The sequence below is a fragment of the Pituophis catenifer genome, unplaced genomic scaffold (assembly GCF_029215685.1).
Source record: "Pituophis catenifer annectens isolate HBS135680 unplaced genomic scaffold, rPitCat1.0.hap2 SCAF_4, whole genome shotgun sequence".
Taxonomy (NCBI): Eukaryota; Metazoa; Chordata; class Lepidosauria; order Squamata; family Colubridae; genus Pituophis; species Pituophis catenifer.
In genome coordinates this window covers 78761730-78783126 of record NW_027256884.1, presented here as the reverse complement: position 1 = coordinate 78783126, position 21397 = coordinate 78761730, and the positions used below count along the sequence as shown (strand labels likewise).

Here is a 21397-nt window from a genome sequence, read left to right as displayed (position 1 = left end):
CCCATTTCTACTGCAATTATATTACACCTTTTGATAATACACAAGTAAGATAAAGAAGCACTGCTGTGGGATAGTCTCATAAAATCATGTTAATATATAAAACAAAGCATTTTTATATTGCTGATTATTTGACTTTAATGTAATTACAATGAACAAAATAGTTTAATCTTTGAAATATGGTCTGCTCCAAGAAAAAAGAAACAGGACAACTCTTAGCATGTCAAGTTTGCTTCATAGTCTGTCCTTTGAGAGGGCTAAGAAAGTCTTTAAGAGATAACTACCTGGGCAGATTTATTTTCTAGCTATGGGAAAAGTCAAAGGCATGCAAGGTAGGAAAGCTGGAATATCTGCTTCAGCAGACCTATAGTCAGACTGTAGAGCAACTTGAGTATTCATAATTTAACAGAACTTTTAAATTATATTGCCTACCATAATTTTCAGTATATAGTTAATCTAGATTAATATGTCACCACTTTGCGTACATGTTCATTTATATAAATTAAATATCTAAATTTTATTGGAAAACATTTTAGATGATACTCTTGCCATACATTGTAATAAAAATATATACTCTCTCCGCTGATCCTTTTAATTTGGAATCTAGAAGATCACATCTAAAGATACACAGAAGATATCCTAATAAAGTAAACAATAAAATAGGAGTTCCTGAATTTTTTTTAACATAAAACTTTCCTTACTCTGCATATTGCATTAGCATATAAACTATGCAACAATTCTGCATTAAAATAATTGCAATCTCTATGTATAAATAATATATGAACAGAATCTTAAGTGATATAAAAAAATCTTTAACAAAATGCCTAAATATTGTAAAATTTCATATCGATTTTTGATACGTCAAATTATCAGCACTTTTAGGGACCATCCCATTTTAAGGCATGCTGTGCTAAAAAATTAAGCTCTTAGTGCATTTGCAGTAGCATAGGCTATTCACAAACTTGTGAAATTAGTGTTATATAAAGCAACATTTTGGAATATGGTGTTCGTTTACACAATCATTTTTTTAAAATTGAAGCTTAAAGAGGTGTAGTCATGCATTACCATATAATGATGGAATCTTGCAGATACTATTCATGATAAATTTCAGTCTCTCACTTTTCCATCACTAAATCTTTGCCTCTTGGCTGATGCCATCTGAAAAGATACTAGGCTTATTTGTGCTTAAGAGCAGTAGGTGTTCTTGGAAAAACCTATATATTTATAATATTCCCTAAGTGTCATCAGAACAAAACAATGCCAACTGCAATAAAGGGTTAGGGTCATAGATTACAGATAACCATAATATATACGTGTGAACAAATTTTTTTACTAAAAATTTGGAATAAAATCCTAAAATCAGTTCATTTTTTTAAAAAAATAAACATACAATATATGTAATTCAATGAGCTTGGCAAAATAAAAACAAAATGTAAATTATATTATTTACATAAAGAGTTGCTATGCAGGATGATTCTTACACCCACAATTCTTCTGTTCTTCCAAATTTGTAGATAAGAGTACTACAAAAACAGAAATTTAGATCTAGAAGTCAAACATTTTGTTCTTCAGTAAAAAGACACAGTAAAAATTAGCATATATTTCAATTAATTGGTTCATCACTAGTTTAAAAAGCAAAAACATATGACAATAAGCTTGTCATAAACAAAAACATATGACAACGGATTTAATTCCAATATAATCCACTATCCAGTGCTTTGGCAATATGATCTTTTCAAACAACACTTTTTAAACGGTGGAAAATAAAGTAGCATACCAACAAAGCCTTATTAACTGAATTAAATTGTCAGCATTTATTTTTCCCCCTAATGCAGGCGTGTCAAACTGGCGGATGCATCATGTGCAGGCCATGCCCACCCCAGCTCCACGAAGAGAAAAAACATCATAATACATCGCATGACAGCAACATGACGTGGCAAGTTTGACACCTGTTCTCTAATGGAATGCATTATCATTTCCAGAAAAAAAAAAGAGATCAGCGCTAGATAAGTTAATACACTCTTTATTATTCAAAGGAATTCAACCAAATAAACTGTGAAGGCACACTGAAGTGAAGGATATGTAGCCACATTGCCTGTTAATCTAACTACTGCTTTAAAAGAAAGAAGTTCAGTAATAAACTTCATCACAGCTTTTAAAGTTGCTAAATATATTAAACACTGTAAACATACTGCTTCTATCACTTAAAATCCAAACAATGTGGAAAAGAAAAGGAAGATAAAGTCAAGAAACCCAAAGGGCTATTCTTAAAATGTATATAGATTTCAGTTGTGTGTTTTAATGAAGAACTGCTTGAATGAAAACAGTTCAAGGGGAGAAAAGGGTAAATAATATTTGACCTCTCAGATTTATTGGTGAAATTGTGCCTAATCATCTTTACTTCTGACCTCAAATGCCTGCCTTGTTATTGGCAGGCATTTCAGAGCAGAGGGCTTTTCAAAGCACCCATCAAAGGTATTGTTTAATTTTTTCCTTGAGAGGAAGGGCGTGTAATGAATGAAATTTTTTAAAACAGTAATAACCTTGTGATTAGTCTCTATATGTACCTGCATATACAAACAAGGCTATGCAAATCTTTAACTGTGATACTAATAGTACTAGTCACAAGTTTGATAAGGTATAGCACTTTCTGTATAGCCTCCCTTAATGAGCAAAGGCTAGTGGAATAAATTCTGAAGACAAAGGAAAAGAAAACATGTATTGTTCCTTCTGGTTTCATCTTGAGAACTACTTGATATTAAAAACTGGGGCCTAAAAGACATTTGCGCAAGGCATGGGTTTTCAGAAGTTCAAGGGCATAAGTTGAAGGAGGCTTTATCACAGAACTGATAGATACTTCCTTTGATCAAGGCAGCCTTTGTTCTGTATGTCTGAATAAAAGAGTTCTCCAGATGTTTGATCAGACATAGAAGAGACAAGGAAAGGTATTCTCCTATGCAGCGGTAATTTTGTTTTTGAAAATCTACATGGCAGTATTGAAATCAGAAATGGATTTAATACCTAACCTATCAAATGATAGTAGCAGGAAATCTGATGCCTTGCAAATACCACAATGGAGTAGCCTAGTGTATGCCCCTTTTTAATTATTTGCTTAGAAATTTCCTGTTTTATTATTAGCTTTAATATTTACTTAACTTCTGAGAATCTGCTGTCTGAATTAACAATTTAAAATATTAACTTTAACTTACTCATTCAACTCTTTAAGCATCGGTACTTACCTAAAAAATATCAAAGCATTTTGAAAAAACACAGCTAATCCCGGGTATACAGTAATATCTAAAAATACAAATAACAAAATGTATTTTTTATTTTGATATAAGGAAGAAAATAAAAATTACTACATTCCACTATAAAATGTAAAGATTTAATTCAAAAGACTATACAAGCTGAGTCTACCCTGGGAATGGAGCCCTTTACACTAACCAACACAGCATCTTAAAAATTCTGAATTGCTACTCAGTTTGAAGTTGAACTGCAGCTAGGGCAAGGAGACACTTTTTAATCCATACCTATATCTCTGAATTTCAAAAGATTACTCAGCTTATTTAAAAATCCAATTATATGATCTGTGTATAATCATTAGGTTATGTGAAACAATGCTCTTTTCCAGGTTTCTGAGCTTATCTTTGTCTCCTTTAAAACTAAGAATTCTCTGTAAACTTTAAAGCTAAAAGTAATTTAAGAATCGGCACAAATTACAGCCTGCTGAAATAATAGTCTATCCTCTTATACATTGTATTTATACAACATGTTTCTGTATTATTAGTATAAATCACAATTTACTTAATCTAATTTTCTGGATTCACATAATATGTTGAACTGTGAACTAATCAGACTGGGTTCAATCAGCACAATAGGAAAAAATAACATTAGCTACAGTACTTTGTATGTTTGTGAAAACAGAATTGAAATTTATTCTTGCTATATAGGAAAGAAAATGAGATCTTATAAGAAAGACAATTTCTACTTGGTAAACTGATATGTTCATGATAAAAGCACTAAATTAATTAAGCAAAAGCTTAATTTAACTTCAAAGCATTCGCAGAAGATAGTATATTTAGAAGGTTGTCTAATGGAGTTTAGATTCAAAACAAAAAAGGTGGTTTGGAGTACATGGAGGTCTTAAGCAAAGCATCCGTCTGCATCTTTTCTCAAGATACTATGGCTGCATTTGACATGCGCAGTGCAATTCCAGTGCTAGACAGTGCTACTATTTACCCTTGTGAGCTAAGTATAATATTTTTTATTAGATTTTTATCCCACATTTATTATCTTATAACTAACTCATGGCAGTGAACATATGTTATACTCCTTCCTCCTATTTTTCTCATAACCACCACACTGCCATCAAAAATATTTAAGAGTATGTGACTGGCCCAAAGTTAGCCAGCTTTCACACCTGAGGCGGGACTAGAACTTAATCTCCTGGGTTCTAAGTCAGCACTTTAAGCATTACACCAATTGGCTCTGTCAAACCTCATTTAAGGTGAGAGCAGCAGAAATGCCTTTGCTTTCTCCAATATTATCAACTCTGAAGTTGACCTGCCTAAGGCCATCTTTGAGGCTTCAGTGTTGCCACAATTGAGATGAGGGTTAGGGAGGGGGGAATAGAGATAGCTGGGTTGGGGGGTGGGGGGTTGTAGCCAAAACAAAATAGTTTCCTCTGGAAACCAAGGACATTCCTACAGGTGGCTGAAGACAGGAGGAATGAAGCAACCAGACAACACATTGATTGGACCATGTGACTGATTGTTTGACTGATTGAAAAGGGGGGAAACTTTAACTTTTAATTAGGTGAAAACCTTGGGAACCATTAGAGTCGGTTTTCACCAGTCCATGCCAATATGATATGTCCAATAAAACTGTTCTTTAAAGAATCTACCTGTCTAGGAGTTCTTTTTGCTATGGGTATATTACTTGGAACCTTGATATTAAATCGACTCTTGACAAATACTCAGTAAGGCAGTCCTTGACTTACAGTTCATTTAGTGACTGTTTGAGGTTACAACGGCACTGAAAAAGTGACATGACCATTTTTCACACTTATGACTGTTGTAGAATCCCTGTAGTCATGTGATCAAAATTTAGCTGCTTGGCAACTGACTTACATTTATGATGGTTGCAGTCATGTAGTAGGGAAGCCGGATTCAGTTAATAACCTTGCCACTAACTTAACAACTGCAGTGATTCACTTAACAACTGTGGCAAGAAAGGTTGTAAAATGGAGCAAAGTTCACTTAACAATTGTCTCACTTAGCAACAGAAATGTTGGGCTCAATTGTGATTGTAAGTTGAGGACTACCTGTATAGAATTTTGTTTGACGAGTCATTGCTAAGCATCACATTCATGATGAGATAAGGCAGCTATATAAATGTGATGAATAAATAAACTGAAGTACTTTTATTCTTACACAGTCCTTTTCAGAACAATTAAGAGAACCTTTCCTGCATTTTAAAATTCTGCACTAAGCATCTTCAGGAAAGCATTCACTAAACAAAACTCTACTTTCCCAGTTCAAATCAAACCATTTATTTCCAATTTTTCAACTATAGAACAGTAATACATATTACATGAATTGGGGAATTTACTCAAATATTCTGAAATTACTTTAAGCTATATTCTAACCATCCATCTCCTTGTATTTTTATATTGTACTTTTGTGTCCTGTCCTGTCCTATATTCTATATTGAACATTTTTAACAGTAAAGCAGACTAAATATTTGTGTTCTATGTTAAATATTTTCAAAATACATAATTAATATGCATTTGATTGATTTAAAATACTAGTTATTTAATGATTTAAAAACTTACTCTGTGTTTTTCTTCCCCTTATTAAAAAATAGGAAGAAAGGTTTCTTACTTTGGGTAACATATGCTCCAAAAAGGATCCATATAGAAGCAATAAGTGAGCCAAACATCAACATGAAGCCAATGAAGAGCCAGACACGAGCACCTAAAACAAGATTTACATTCCTTGGATCAAACTTTACTTTTGTGTGTTAAAGATTTCAGTGATTAAAAAGGACACATTAGCAAAAATTATACTATTTTCAAATGCCAGATCAATAGCTCTGATAAAGTGAAAGAAATTAAGGTGCAATACAGTACAAGATTAATCAGATAAATTTTATCTTAAAACATTTGAGATAAATAATTAAATAATGTTGAGCAATGTCAGTATGGGTCAATTTAAAGAGATCTATTTTGGTAAAAAACAAACAAACCCAACTTTCACAATGAAGTTTATTAGATAACTTTGGAAGCATTGTTCAAATAATTCCTGCAAAGATACAATGGAATCACACTGCCCAATGTTCATTAATAAAATTATGATAAAGCAAGAACCTTTCCTGAAATTTTCCCTGAAAAAAGATGTATTCCTGAAAAAAGATACTTTTACTCCTTCCTTTGTTCAGCCTGAACATTTAACACTTTTTAAAGAAATAATGCTACTTTTACAAAGCAACATTACCAGCGTTTTACCTCAAAAGCAGGAAGAAACACATGTGTGACTATCACTTCTTGCCTTGTGGTACAAAATAAGGATAGAAAGTTTTGACATGGTGTGTCTTTTCTGAATAACAAAATTTTAGATCAGGATTCTTCTAAACAAGAGTGCACTCACCTGTTCTTCCTAAACATCCATCACCATAACTGTCACCTCTTACTTGAGCATTTGATACAGCATTTATCCTGCAACATATTCACAAACAAATCTTAAAAATAGAAAAAAAGCAGAAATAAAATCCATTTGATTACGTTTCCCCATTTTGTAATTCATTTTAGCTTATTTTCCTTTGAATCTAAAGGAGTTAGTGCAGAAAAGATATGAAATCCAAAATATTACAGCTCAATAACCAATGTTTAAAACAGGAATAGTTATTTTAATGTATTTTCTGGTTCAACTTTCTGTAATTATTGGTATCTATCTGATACTTGACTAAGCCTAAGCACCGTTATTTCTGATGTGGTTTAGGACAGGGGCCTCCAACTTTTGGGCCGTGGCCCACTACCGGGCCATGACCTATTTGCAAAGGGGCCATGTGAGTGGTGGGCCAGCATGAACGCATGTGTGCGCAGCTTGACTTGTGTGAGTGGTGGGCCAGTGCAAGTTCCTGCATGCATACTGGCCCACCACTCGCACGAGTCGAGTGCACATGTCCATGGGCCATGCTGCTCACATGGCCCAGTTCCCCTCTCCCCCCTAAACCGGGCCACCAAGCCACAAAGATTAGGGACCGCTGGTTTAGGAGAATGGCAGAATCTGGCGGCAGAATGAATCTGGGGGCAGATCAGCCTTGAATGCCTACATAGTCATAAGCAAAATACATCCAACCCCCCTTGAGTGCCATTTACCCTTATCTACAGTAACCCTAACCAGATCTTGACTGTTGAGGTTCCTGTCCATAGACTTTTAGCAATAAATCAGCTTAATTGAATCTTCATGTATAGACCTGGTCTTTTGCACCTAACATGTGGCAGCAGACCAGCATAATGAACAGTAATGCCTTGAAAGTAGTAGTTGTAATCAATGTTAACAACTGCTAATATTAAGACATATTGAAATGGGAAAAGTTTAGTGTAGTGTTTAAGGCTTTGTTTGTTTGTGTTCCACCTAAAAAGCCCGAGATAATGAGTTCTACTCCTGCCTTAGCCTTGAAAGCCAGCTGGGTGATCATGGGCCAGTCATTCTCTCTCAGCCCATCTCAGCTAACAAGAGTTGTTGTTGTGGGGAAAATAGGAGGTATGTTGGATATGTCACCACTCTAATATATTTGTAAAAATATAAAGGTGGAACACCAACAAAAATCCATTGATTAGGAATGGTGGTTTGAAGTTGGTATGGAAATCTTTAGTGCAAACAAAAAGCTTTATTTTTAAATGATTTGTTTTTAAAAATGAATCTTTATGTATGCAGGTAGTCCTCAACTTACAACTGTAATGGAACCTGCCCATTATGGTTATAAGTCGTGATAGTCGTAAAACAGCCATCACATGTCCAACCCGATTTTAAACCTTTTTTGAGATAGTTGATAAGTGAATCACCATGGTCAGTAAGTGAATCTGTGGTCATTAAGCAAATCCATTGTTTGCTATGGGGCATTTTTGGAAAAACCAGAAGTAAATTCAGCCTTGAATCCCTACAAATACATTCTGGTTTTCAGCAAAAACATAAATCACAGTTCGACTGTGGTATGCTGCAAATGGTCTTAAACACAGGCAGTTGCTATGCACTCAAAATCTGGTCCCATGACAAGAAAAGCAGCTGTTGGAACTTCAGAACCAGGTTGCAAGTACCTTTTGGGGGTCCATCGTAACTTTTAACTATCACTAGGCAACTAATAGTAAGTAGAGGACTACCAATAGATGTTAAGACATGAACCAAAATAAATAAATGGGAAATTTAAAAAAATTCCCTTAAAATGTATTTTGGTTTTTGTAATAGCCAACAATTATTCAAAAAATAACTGAAACATAGAGAATACATACATTCATACATACATACATACATCTTACTTGATGCAAACATGACTCTTAGTGACTGTAAGGATACATGTACATTGTATTCTGGACAAGATTTGAAAATGAAATTGCTACAGCAATTCTTTAGTATTTTTAATCTGGTCAACAACCTTGGGATTTCTTAGTGGTGTCGCATCCAACCTAACCCTAACTATTGAAATCCTGCTTAGTTTTTCAACATCAGCTGATATAAACAAAGTGCTGTCCCCTGCCATGATTTTATATTGACTTACATGAAAAAAGCTAGGGTGGAAAATACACCACAAGTGTGAAATGCGTGATTCATTTCTTCTGGCTCAGGGTAAGCAACTGCAGCATCTATCATTATCCACCAGCCTGTAAAAAACTGTAAAAATATGATTGATCAATTAATTCCAAAACTAGTTTAAAAAGGTGAGACGTATATCTATTTATTTCCAATATCATCACACCTTTTTAAGCACCATAATCATATAAAGTATAAGCCCCAGTCATTCAATTCTATAAGTGAAACTAAGCTTCTAAACAAAATAGTTACAAGTTATTCCTTTCCAATGATATTCAGACAATTGGGCCCAAACTTTCTGTTGTTAAGTGAAACATTTGTTAAGTGAAATTTGCCCCATTTTACAACTTTTCTTGCCACAGCTGTTAAGTGAATCACTGTCTTTATTAAGTTAGTAACAGAGTTTTTAAGTGAATGTGGCTTGCCCATTGACTTTGCTTGTAAGAAGGTAGCAAAAGGTGATCACATGCCCCAGGGACACTGCAACAGTCATAAATATGAGTCTGTTGCCAAGCATCCAAATTTTGATCATATGGGACATGGGAATGGTGCAACGGTTGTTAAGTGTGAAAAATAGCCATAAGTCACTTTTTCAGTGCCGTTGTAATTTTGAACAACTAAATAAACTGTTGTAAGTTGAGGACTACCTGTAGTAATATGAACAAACTATTTGTAATTTACACTATTAGATTTCATTACAAAAGCCACTGTAAAGACTCCATGACTTGGAGAGAAGGATCTCTTAACCCACACTTTCCACATGAATTGTTATTCTTTCTAAGCAACTTAATTTTTAGATTGCATTTCTGCAAAATACACAAAGAAATGCAGAATAGAAACAAAAATAGTACATATATTATAATCAATAAAAGAGAATATTTGTAACTCAGGGTTGAAATGAGGAGCCCTTGGTGCTCTTTGAGCTTGGTTGTTTTCTTGCAAACATTTCATTATCCAAACTAGGTAACATCATCAGTTTGGGTAATGATACATCTGCAAGAAAACAAGTGCAGAGAGCATCATGGACGCCTCACTATATAATAGTCTTTTACCCAAAATTATCACATATATGTATTAAATTCTACTATTTGTTAATATTATCAACAATCACATCAAAGGACACATCAGAGTAGCCTTTTGTAATTTGAAAATTTACATTCTTAAATCATTTACTGTAATATGGTAAATTCTCCACGTCAATGATTGAATGAATCAGGGGAAAGGGGGGAATCACTGGAAAAATAGTTATTAATAGTGGAACATTTACAGTATAAAGTCTGTCTGGAATAATGTCAAATAGCCATCAATAAAAATATATTTACCCATAAAGCATGTGAACTTTCAGTACTCTGCTGTACTGTGGGAAAGAGGTTTTTCTAGTTTGCACAAGAAAACAAACATTTCCAAATTTTGCAATCCATTCCACTTTCAAGGCATTTTTTTTAACACAAAGCATCTTTTCCTGGCCAATAAATAAATATACTGTGATTACTTTTCAAATAGATATGACTGTGTTAGTTGGGGTTTGTTCAAAGCTCAAGATATTTAAAAAGTGCTTATGATCCATTGTAAGTGTTTTTATTCCAGAAACTTTACAAGAACAGACTTCAGAACACTGTTATCTATCCCTATCTATCTATCCCTAATAAGCAATTTTTTTGTGGAAATATGTGGAGAATTGCAGTGTAAGAGACCAAATGCTGTCCAAGATAAGTTCCAATGTAATACATACAAATATAAATTGAGAGATTTTACTGAGAAGTGGGAAATAATAATAAGTAAAATAATATACTTTTCTAGTTTTTCTTTATGTTAACCTACACAACTACAAGAAATCATTCTTAAAATACAAGAAATAGAATGTAAGTCACTTCCACAGTCTTCCCAGCTCTTAATCTCTGATTTATAGATGGTTGAGACTGATTCGGACTACTTAATATGACTACTTTCAAATACATTTTGGATATCAAAATATTTTTAGCATCAACACGTTTACCCATTTGCAGGTCTACAAGCTCACAGAGAACCAGTAGCTAGTTACCACTTCTCCTTCCAATTCCTTGCCAATGGATATTGTACCATTAACACAATAATTCATGAATTCTCATATTGGTGAAGATCTAAGGCATCATCATTAGCAAGAGGTCACCTCACTTCATTATTAGAACTGAGAATCCATCCATATTTTTGTAAAATGTTATAGATATAAAATTATGGAGGTCTCTTTAGTAATCTGAAAACAAAAAAAAATTAATCCAAGTTTTTTTTCCTTTTTCTTTTATATGGAAAAAGAAAACAAGAAAACCCCACAAATATATGTAACTCTTACTAATCAAATATAATCTTATATTTATGTATTCTACAGTGTCAATGACATGTCATGCTACACAACTGATTAAAATTATTTCAAATTAATTGGATGCGACAAGCTCTTACAGAATTTAGATATAGGTCATGATATTACTAAGACTTAAAATCAGCCATAAATAATGTCATATGACTTACCAAAATCCCAGCCACCACAGAAGCAACTGTATTTCTTCTTTCACCCCAATCTATACATTCACATTCAGGCCAACGGAAATTGTCTAGGAAGCCTGCCATTTTTCAAATTCAGTTGGGTTTCTTTACTCTTGATTTTTGTAAGTTCCCACCCCTAAACAAAATATTAGAAAGAACATCAAACTGAAAATAAGTGCAGTTATTTTCATGTAAATAGCCTAGACCAGATAAAATGGTTGTTGACGGAACTCAATTATACTTTAGTTTTGTAATATTAGATCCCAATATACTTAAGAATGTTTATTGTGCATTTCTCAGTATTTTGCAATATTGAGTTTTGGAGGGGAACATTAATAGTGGCATACTCAAAGCCTTTGAGCAAACTTAGAGATATTTAAATAAGAACTTTCTGGTTCATAACTTAGTTAAATGATCAGAAACCAAACTAAACGCTCAATTACAGTCTTTTGAGGAGGGTAGCCTACCTATAGTACAGGAGGGAATTAAAATACAAGATCAACATTTAGGCCTTTATAGAATGAAGTACCTTGGAGGCTGACACTCCACTATCAAAGCCCCTTAAAACTATGAAGAAAAGGAAAGTGATGAATTGCACCGAATATTATTCCATCAAATAAGAAAGAACACTTCTAGAATTATCAGCATGAACAGTACATTAAAAAGCCACATTCCCTGTATGAACAACCCACATTTTCTGTATGAACAAATAGAGAAATATTAATAAGCCTATTCATGTTTGACTATTACAGCTGAATGAAAGCTGCATTGATTTCAATTATAACTAAGTTTAATACTCTGGATTTGACACTTGTATTCCATTTCTACATTCCTATACTTGTGCATTTATACTCAATTATTTCTCTCAATCCTTCAGCATTAAAATAGAAAAATAGTAATGTGTATTTTTACAAAAGATACACAGACACAAAAATAAAGACTCATCTAGATATGTATTTATACAGAATAATTCTTATTTTAGAGGCTATGTCTAGGTTTACATAATATATTAGGCTAAAATGTGATCAGCTTTTATATGGTTCTGTAAACTCCAGGTAACTGGATTAATACAGTAAATCAACATTTAAGAAACAATGAATTAACATGTTATTTTAATAGTCATGAATTAGCATTGACAGGTAATTCTAAGAAAAAAATTTACTCAGAAACAATCTATGAATACAGTAGTTATAATAAGCATAAAGTTATCTATAGTATACTATATTCTCTTTTAGCACAATACACAGAACCAGGAAGTGATAAATTAGTAACTCATGTTCCCTATTCAGAAATAGGGATTTTTTATCGTTACAAAACACAAGAAGGAACAGAGAAAATGTGTCCCCCGCACCGCTTGTCAATGCATACATACACCTTTTATACATACACATTTGGGTTTTAAGGCCCTAATTTATTTTAGAGATTTTCAGGCAGTTCCTTTTTTTCATTCTTAAATTTCCAGATATTTCAAGGAAATTTTAAATAAACTTTTAAATAAAAAATATCCTCTGTTTTGGGGCAACAGGTTTGAGACTAGAAAGAGGTACTTCCTCTTTTGATGGAGATAAAAATGTATATCCTTTGAGGCTTTCTCTTTACACAAAAATATCTATTAAGTACATCTAACTTTTGTAACCAATTTTGTGCTGTACTTGCTACTCCCCAAAAATATTCAGTCTGTGACTGAAACAATATACTAATCATTCTAAATGAAGATGAAAGAACAATTTATGCAATTCCTGAACAATTCTTAGCAAAACTAGGGGGAAGCAATCCATCAATTCTCTTTCAGATATTTTGAATTATAACTCCAATAAGCCTAACACAGTGCAGTCAATGATCAGAGTATGGCCTTTGGGTTCTAACACTTTTGAAATTGCTGGATTAGTTATAACATCCAACTATTATGTCCAATTCAAGATTGAACAAATTCTATAGACTACATGTTTCTTGCACAAGTTAATGTACAAACCTAGGATAGTACAGTCAGCACTTGCTCCTCTCTGCTCTAATGCATTAAGCATTTGTCATAGTTTCATTAGGAAGAAGCTCGCACATTGTCTATTATTCAGAATTAGATTATGAAGTGCAAAGCTACTGAAGATTAGATATTAATACTCAAATCAAGAACTTGTTATAATTGTATGAAAATTTACCTGAGAATTAAAACACACTGAACTCTAAAAGAAACGTTTCAAGCCAATTCATTATACTCTCGTTCATAATTTATTATTGTAATTGCCGAGAGAATATATCCATTTTTTTTAAAGCTACAATTTTAATACAGGCTGGCACAAGATAATAAGGTCTCATTCTCAAGATTGTTGTTCTCCAAAAGGTCTTAAACAACATTTTATTCATCTAGCAAGAGCGTAGTCACACAAGTGGAACCAGTTTCAAATTAAAAGATACTCGACTATTTCCATCGAGTATAATTAAACCGAACATTACATAGAAGTACCGTAGGTGGAGACTGTTCAGCCAGCTATTCCTGTATAGGGTTTTAATCTTTAAAAAAAAAAAAAGGACGAAGAAAAAGGAAGCACGGAAAGAGATGTAAAAACGACCAAGGTCAACGGTGGTGCATCCACACAGACACGAATAACCTCGCGTGAGGAAGGGAAGTAAAAGGGGCGCTTGAAGGCTAAACGAGCGAGGTGGGAGAGAAAAGGGGCAGCATTAAAGGTTTCTCTTTCCTTTGCAGTTTGTTTGTTTTTGACACCGTCGTCGCACAAGTGAGCGTTAGGCTCCACGGGTCTCCCCACCATCTCCCAGTTGAGGCGATATATTATATTTTTTTCCCCTTTTGGTTTAAAAAGCTTGTCGCGAGTCCAGGAAAGTGAGCGAGGTTCTTCATTCTGCCCGCCTGTGAATCTCAAGACCCCCAGAAAAAGAAGGGGCACTGGGCGGCGCCCATTTAATTTTTTTTTTTAAAAAAGCCTACCTCAATTCCCCTCAGATTAAAGAAAATAAGCAAGCGGCAGGACGAAACAGCAGGAAGAATGTCTCTACCCCTCTGCCCGAGTCCCCACGAGCCGTTGAGCAAAGCGAACGGGTGGAAGAAGAAGACGACTCCCCCCAACCTAGGTCCTCACCTGGCAGAAAGCGCCTCTCCATCCGAGACCCCGCTAACCCGGCTCTACCAGCAAGAGGCATGGGAGAAGGACAGGGCCCTTAACCAATCGACAGCCGGCGTACCTCGTCACAATGGGGGACGGATTTCTTACTAGGAAACGCGAGGATTGGACAGCGGCGGAGACTCGATTCCCCCCCCCCTCCCCGGGAATAAAAGTGAGCATAGAGCGAAGTTCGGCCGGCCTCTTAAAATTTGCAGCATAGGTGAAGATTAGTGAGTTACTGACTCGCCGCCCGCGCGGCTAAGGCGCAGGAGGAAATAGGCAAAGTGGGGGAAGGGTCCAAGAGTGGGAAACTCCTTGAAAGTCATAATGCTCGTTTCGATCTTATTTATTTCTAGGCTGCGTCGGCAGTTCCAGGCTGCATCGAGGGATAGAATCAAGATCACGTGAAGTGTTGATACCACTTCATAATGCAATGGTAAAACCACACTTGGAATACTGCATCCAGTTTTGGTTGCGGACCGGAGCCTAAAACCAATTCTTGAATACAGCTCATCTGTCTGGACCCACATTGCATATCGGACATTAATACAATTGAGAGAGTCCAGAGATAATTCAGGAGTCCTCCACTCCTCTGCTCGCAACAGAATACCTTATGCCACCAGACTTGGAATTCTGGGCTTAGAAAACTTAGAACTTCGCCACCTTCAGTCCGACCTAAGTGTAGTACACAAAATTATCTGCCACAATGTCCTGTCAATGAATACTTCAGCTTCAACCACAATACAGGAGCACATAAGATACAAACTTTTAGTAAAACGCGCCAAACTTGATTGCAGAAAATACGATTTCAGTAACAGAGTTGTTAATACCTGGAATGCACTATCTGACACTGTGGTTTCTTCCCCAATCCCCCAAAACTTTACCCTTAGACTGTCTGTTGACCTCACCCCATTCCTAAGAGGTCTTTAAGGGGCGTGCATAAGCGCACCAGCATGCCTACCGTCCCTGTCCTAATGTTCCTTTTTATTTATATTCATTTCATGTATTCATAATTATGTTTATACTTATATCTGTTATCTAATACATGCTTGACGAAATAAATAAATATAAAGAACAGTTGCTGGATTTGGATATGTCTAGTTTAATGAAAAGAAGGACTAGGAGTGACATGATAGCAGTGTTCCACTATCTCAGGGGTTGCCACAAAGAAGAGGGAATCAAACTATTCTCCAAAGCACCTGAGGGCAGGACAAGAAGCAATGGATGGAAACTAATCAAGGAGAGAAGCAACCTAGAACTAAGGAGAAATTTCCCAACAGAACAATTAATCAGTGGAACAACTTGCTTCCCAAAGTTGTGAATGCGCCAACATTGGAAGTTTTAAGAAGAGATTGGGCAACCATTTGTCTGAAATGGTATAAAGTTTCCTGTCTGAGCAGGAGGTTGGACTAGAAGACCTCATTTTGCTTGCTTCTTCTATGGTATTCATACAAAGCCAGCATTGATTCAACAATTTTTCGCAGTGTAAATCTAGATAGGTTTTGAGGTACTTGAAAGCAGAAGGAAGAATTATATTCTCCCCCCATCACAATTCCTTTCCTACCAGGAAGATAAGTTGCCCCACTAGGGAGGCAAAACTGAATTTTCAGGAGCAATAGTTCCTATTCAGGAACTATTCAGGAGCAATAGTTTTGTTAGCCTTGTCCTCCATTAATTTATCCAATGTCCAAAATATATTTTTATATATGTTTTTAAATGCCCTTGTAAGTGGACCAGAGTTGTTCCGGATAATATAAAGGGGTGACATATAAATATAATCAATAAATAATGATGATCTCAGGTGCTGTTAATTACAGCAGACTCATAACTCGCTTTTTACATTTTTGTTTCAAATCTGTTTCCAATCGGCTTCACTGGTTCCCAATCCTAGTGTTTGAGAGGGAGACAGAGTCTTCATTTACTCCATGCATGATTTTATATAATTTGCTTCCCTATTTGCCTTTTTTTCCAAGATAGAGCTTTCAAATACCTTGTTGTTCTCATAAGAACTTTCAGCCCATGATCATTTTATTTGCCCTCTTCTGTTCTTCTTTCCAACTGTTACTATATCCTTTTTTAAAATGTGGTGATAGAATATTCTTTATCAGCCAAGTGTGATTGGACACACAAGGAATTTGTCCCGGTATATAAGCTCTCTGTGTACTTACAAACAACAAAGTAATATAATCATAAGATATCAATAGGAGAAGGTAACAGGAAAGACAATGAGAAAGATAATAATATAACCCTACTACATGGGTAAATATCCTTAGACATAAGACAGTGCTGTGGGAATTAGGTGTTCAGCAGTGATGGCACAAAAGAAAAAACTCTCCCTTGTCTAGTGGTTTTGGCATGCAATGCCCTATAGTGGCATCCTGAGGGGAGGAGTTCAAACAGTTTATGTTCAGGTTTTTTAAGTGTGGTGATTAGAACTTACATAGTGCTCTATGTGCATCACATTTTCCAAAAAGATGTTATTTTTCTATTAATCCCTAGCTGCATGAATAATTTTGGCTGCATGTATAATTTGTGTTTGTGTACTCTTCAGTTGGTCTTGAGTCATGGTGACTTCCCACATAAGGTCCTGCTGTTTTCTTGGAAATGTTTATATACCGTTGTTTTTATAAATAACTCAAGGCAGCAAATATAGCTAATACACCTTCTCCTATTTTCCCCACAACAACCACCCTATGAGGTGGATTGGGCTAAGACTGAATGACTGGCTCAAGTCCTCAAGCTGGCTTGCATGCCTACAGCGGACTAGAACTCACCATCTCCTCATTTCTAGCCTGATCCCTTAACCCAGGGTTGTCAAACTCACATCGTCACGGTAGCATCACGTGACATATCGGGGCTTTTTCCCCCTGCACTAAACCAGGAGTGGGTGTGGCCAGTGTGTGATGCATCTGGCCCGCAGACCAGGAGTTTGACAGCTCTACCTTAACCAGTAAACTGGTTTTGCAATTTTGTAGAAGCAAGCTGTTGTCTTTCTCCTAGGGCAAAAAGAGACAGGCCCAAAGTTACCCAATTGGTTTCTTGACTAATAATTCATACAGCATTTAAATTCAGTGTCTCATAGTTTCTAGCCTGGTATTTAACCACTACATCAAACTGGTTCTTATGTACAATGTATTACACTTATGTGAATTGTACTCCTTTTGCCATTTGGTTGAGGATTCTCACAATTCAGAGAAAGCCTACAGAGCTCTTCACAATCTCTTTGGTGTTTTACTACCCTTAATCTAACATAATTGGAAAAGTCAGCAAGCTCATTGCTTATCTCTAGTGAAGATCGTTTATGAGTTGGCTAGAGATCTTGACTTGATATAGTTAAAAAGTACTGGTCCCAACAAAGATCCTTGAGGAACTCCACTTCCTCATTCATTGTGAAAACTTTAGTAACAACAACTGTAACCAGCAAATCAGTCATTAAGTGAGACAATTGCTAAGTGCTTATGATCTTTGGCTTTCCTTTGCTTTATAGACCTGTGAAGGATATAAAAACAAGCACTGGTTTTAAAGTTACTTTTTCATCACTGTTATACTGTAAATTGTTACTAAAAAGGACAATCTGTATTTGTTCTTATTCTTGCTATCTGTTCTTTAGCCATTTGCAATGTTCTTACACTTAATACGGCCAGAATGTGTGTTCCTTTTTGTCTTACTAAACAAAACTTTTTTGTCTTATTAAACTTTCAATTTCCTGAAGAAAGCCTTATTTTTACATCCTTGTGAATACCACTGGAAAGCTGTCTTTCAGCTGGTTGATCCTTTATGTTGTGGAATATGTTCTACTTGAACATCAGATAGCATGGTTTTAAATAACCTTCAAATATTTGAAGATATTTGGGCCAATAGACTTTTCAGTCTTTTTTTCAGCACCTTTTGCTGAAAAAATGCATTTTTGAGAAATTTGTCATTCTAAACCAAATTTATCCTTCTAACACAATTAAATCTGGATCCTGCTGGCAGATTCCCATTTGTATATCTTCTAAATTCAATGCCATTACCAGACAATCCATGACCAATTGTGTGATCATTTCAGAGATACTTCCTTATCAGATTCCGCAATGGTGGAGCTTAAGATGTAGCGCAAAAGTTCTTAAATATTATGGAAATATTCAGAGATTTCTCTGCCTTGAAAGTAGTCCATATTGAACTGTATGGCACAGGAAATGTTTTATGACATTTTTTATGTTATAATGTTACACATACTCTATGTTAGCCTGTTTGAGGTGCCTTGGTTTAAAAATTATTGCCTTACAATGTACCATTTTGCCCAGCTAAAGTTTCACTCAAACAGGACAATTTTAGTAGTACACTAGACAACCAGTGACCAATTCAACCATTATTTCCAAGATATTTCCTTAGCAGATTCCTCAAAGCCTTCAACAATGGCAGAGCTTCTAATATAATGGAAACCCAGTAGTTTTGGAATCCCGAGTGGTGGCATGTTTCAAAGCGGGGGTTGAGGGGCTTTTTAATTAGAGTTTTTAACCAAATGTTAAGGGGACCCAGGAGGTGGGGGGTAAGGAATGAGTCGGGGGCGGCTCTCACGGTTCAGCAACCTGGCCCGTCCGAAGTTGGGAGGGGGAGGGGGGGAGGGGGAGGGAAAGAAGAGGCTCGGTGGAGTGATGGTTGGGAGGGGCAGGGGATGTGAGAGGGGGAGATCTGGAGAGCGCCCCCGCTGTATCCAAGCGGTGGCGTGCTCCGGCCCCCTGGGCTCATCCTGCTTCCCCGGGGGTGTAAGAGAGCGGAGCCCTGGACTCCGACTGGTGTATCGAATGCCAGGACTGTGATGAACAAGGCCCCCCTCGTCCGAGATTTAATTGACGAGGAGGACGCAGACCTGGCTTGCATTACAGAGACCTGGTTAGGGCCAGAGGGAGGTGTCCCTCTCACTGATTTATGTCCCCCAGGCTTCCATGTGCTTCACCAGCCACGACTCCAGGATAGGGGCAGGGGGGGTGGCGGTTGTTATTAGAGAAAGTCTCAGTCCCAGGGAGGTCACTGTTCCTCAGATAGGCGGGTGTGAATCGCTCCTTTTGAAGTGGGACCCTGGAGTTCAGTCGGGCCTGTTGGTTACGTACCTATCTCCCAGCTGCGTAGCCTCAGCCCTGCCCGCACTACTAGATGTCCTGGCCGAGTTGGTGGTTGAACTCCCCAACCTTTTGGTTGTAGGAGACTTCAACTTGCCATTGGCCGGGGAGACATCTGAGCTAATTCGGGAGTTCATGAACTCCATGTCGGCCATGGACCTAACTCAGGTTGTACAGGGCCCAACTCATAAAGGAGGACACACACTCGACCTGATTTTTCTCTCTGGACAGCGGATAAATGATCGGGGTAGGGGGGACTTATCCATCCACCCCCTGGCATGGACCGATCATTCCCTCCTCAGGCTGGACTTTCTCTCCATCATACCCCACCGCTGGGAGGTGGAACCAGTGAGATGGTTCCGCCCCAGGCGCCTGATGGACCCGGAAAGGTTCCTGATGGAGCTTGGGCCATTTCCCGCCTCCTTAACCCACGATTCGTCCAAGGCCGTGGTGGCAGCCTGGGAACAGGCTGCGGTGGGGGCCTTGGATCGAATCGCGCCTTTGCGGCCTCTGACCTGACACAGATCCCGGGTGGCTCCATGGTTTACCGCGGAACTCAGGGAAATGAAGCATCGGAAAAGACGCCTGGAGGGCAGTTGGAGATCCTCCTGGACCGAATCTGACCCAACACAGTTAAGAACCCATATTAGGTCTTATCTTGTGGCGATAGAAACAGCGAAACGTCATTATTTCGCCGCTCTCATTGCATCTGCAGAAAACCGCCCAGCTGCCCTGTTTAGAGTGACCCGCTCTCTTCTCAATCATGGAGCGAGGGAGGACCCCTTGCAGGGCAGAGCTGAGGATTTTGTACAGTTTCTGCAAGATAAAATCGCTCAGATCCGGACTGGGTTGGACTCTGACTGGGCAGAGTCTATCAAGGAGACAAGAGCTTGTCTTGAAGGTAACATCTGGGTTGAGTTTGAGCCTGTTTCAATGGATGAAGTGGACAGGATTATGGGTCGGCTGGGTGCCTCCATGTGTTTATTGGACCCTTGTCCCTCCTGGCTTGTTTCTGCAACCAGAGAGGTGACTGGAGGCTGGATTCAAGCGGATGTCAATGCTTCCTTAAAGGAAGGGGTCTTCCCTGTCACACTTAAAGAGGCGGTGGTTCGACCCCTCCTTAAGAAGCCCATCCTTGATCCAGACTCCCTTAACAGCTATCATCCAGAATCCAACCTTCGCTTTATAGCAAAGGTTGTTGAGTCCGTGGTGGCACAGCAGCTCCCTCAGTTCCTAGAGGAAACTAATTACCTGGACCCATACCAATCAGGTTTCAGGCGTGGTTACAGCACGGAAACGGCATTGGTCGCCCTAGTGAATGATCTCTGGCGGGCCCGGGAAGGGGATTGCTCCTCCATCCTGATCCTTCTTAACCTCTTAGCGGCTTTTGATACCATCGACCATGGTATCCTACTGCAGCGACTCAGGGGATTGGGGGTAGGAGGCACCGTTTTACGGTGGTTCTCCTCCTACCTCTCGGGCCACTCGCAGTTTGTATGGATGGGGGGACAGAGATCCACCCCGAGGCCTCTCACATGTGGAGTGCCTCAGGGGTCGGTTCTCTCCCCCCTGATCTTTAACATCTATATAAAGCCGCTGGGTGAGATCATTCGTGGTTTTGGGGTGAAGTACCATCAATATGCTGATGATACTCGGCTTTATATCTCCACCCCGGACCACCCTGGGCTTGCCCTTTTTGTGATGTCCCGCTGCCTGGAAGCGGTACGGGCCTGGATGGGAAGAAACAGACTCAGACTCAACCCATCCAAGACTGAGTGGCTGTGGATACCGGCATCTCGTGATCTAGTGGTCCTGTTACTTGTGATAGGAGGGGAGGTACTCACTCCCT

The 21397-nt window shown here is 37.6% G+C and overlaps 2 protein-coding genes across 3 annotated transcripts in view; one reads left to right on the top strand and one right to left on the bottom strand.

Moving 5' to 3' along the window:
* LOC139317286 (interferon gamma receptor 2-like) overlaps positions 1–6036 on the top strand; it is a 30795-nt gene extending 24759 nt beyond the window's left edge. The window contains exon 8 of the transcript XR_011600426.1: positions 5863–6036. The gene's annotated coding sequence lies outside the window, so the exon portion shown is untranslated. The remainder of the gene's footprint in view (positions 1–5862) is intronic.
* Positions 1308–14477, bottom strand: TMEM50B (transmembrane protein 50B). Of its 2 annotated transcripts, none has more exons than XM_070944340.1 (7): positions 14423–14477; positions 11313–11463; positions 8776–8888; positions 6645–6712; positions 5880–5972; positions 3237–3294; positions 1308–1520 (listed from the first exon to the last, which is right to left on the bottom strand). In XM_070944340.1, the coding sequence occupies exons 2-7, from the start codon at positions 11409–11411 to the stop codon at positions 1475–1477; spliced, it is 477 nt and encodes a 158-aa protein (XP_070800441.1). In that variant the 5' UTR covers positions 11412–11463; positions 14423–14477; the 3' UTR covers positions 1308–1474. The 2 variants fall into 2 exon arrangements, with proteins under 2 accessions (XP_070800441.1, XP_070800442.1); XM_070944341.1 differs by lacking the exon at positions 14423–14477 and adding an exon at positions 14272–14357.
* Positions 14478–21397: the final 6920 nt, after the last annotated feature.

Coding starts and splice junctions, on each gene's coding strand:
- TMEM50B (XM_070944340.1), bottom strand. CDS start 11,411: ATGGCAGGCTTCCTAGACAATTTCCGTTGGCCTGAATGTGAATGTATA. Junction 6,713..8,775: donor TCCACCCTAGCTTTTTTCAT/GTAAGTCAATAT, acceptor AATATGTTGCAG/GATAAATGCTGTATCAAATG. Junction 5,973..6,644: donor TGGATGTTTAGGAAGAACAG/GTGAGTGCACTC, acceptor ATCTTGTTTTAG/GTGCTCGTGTCTGGCTCTTC.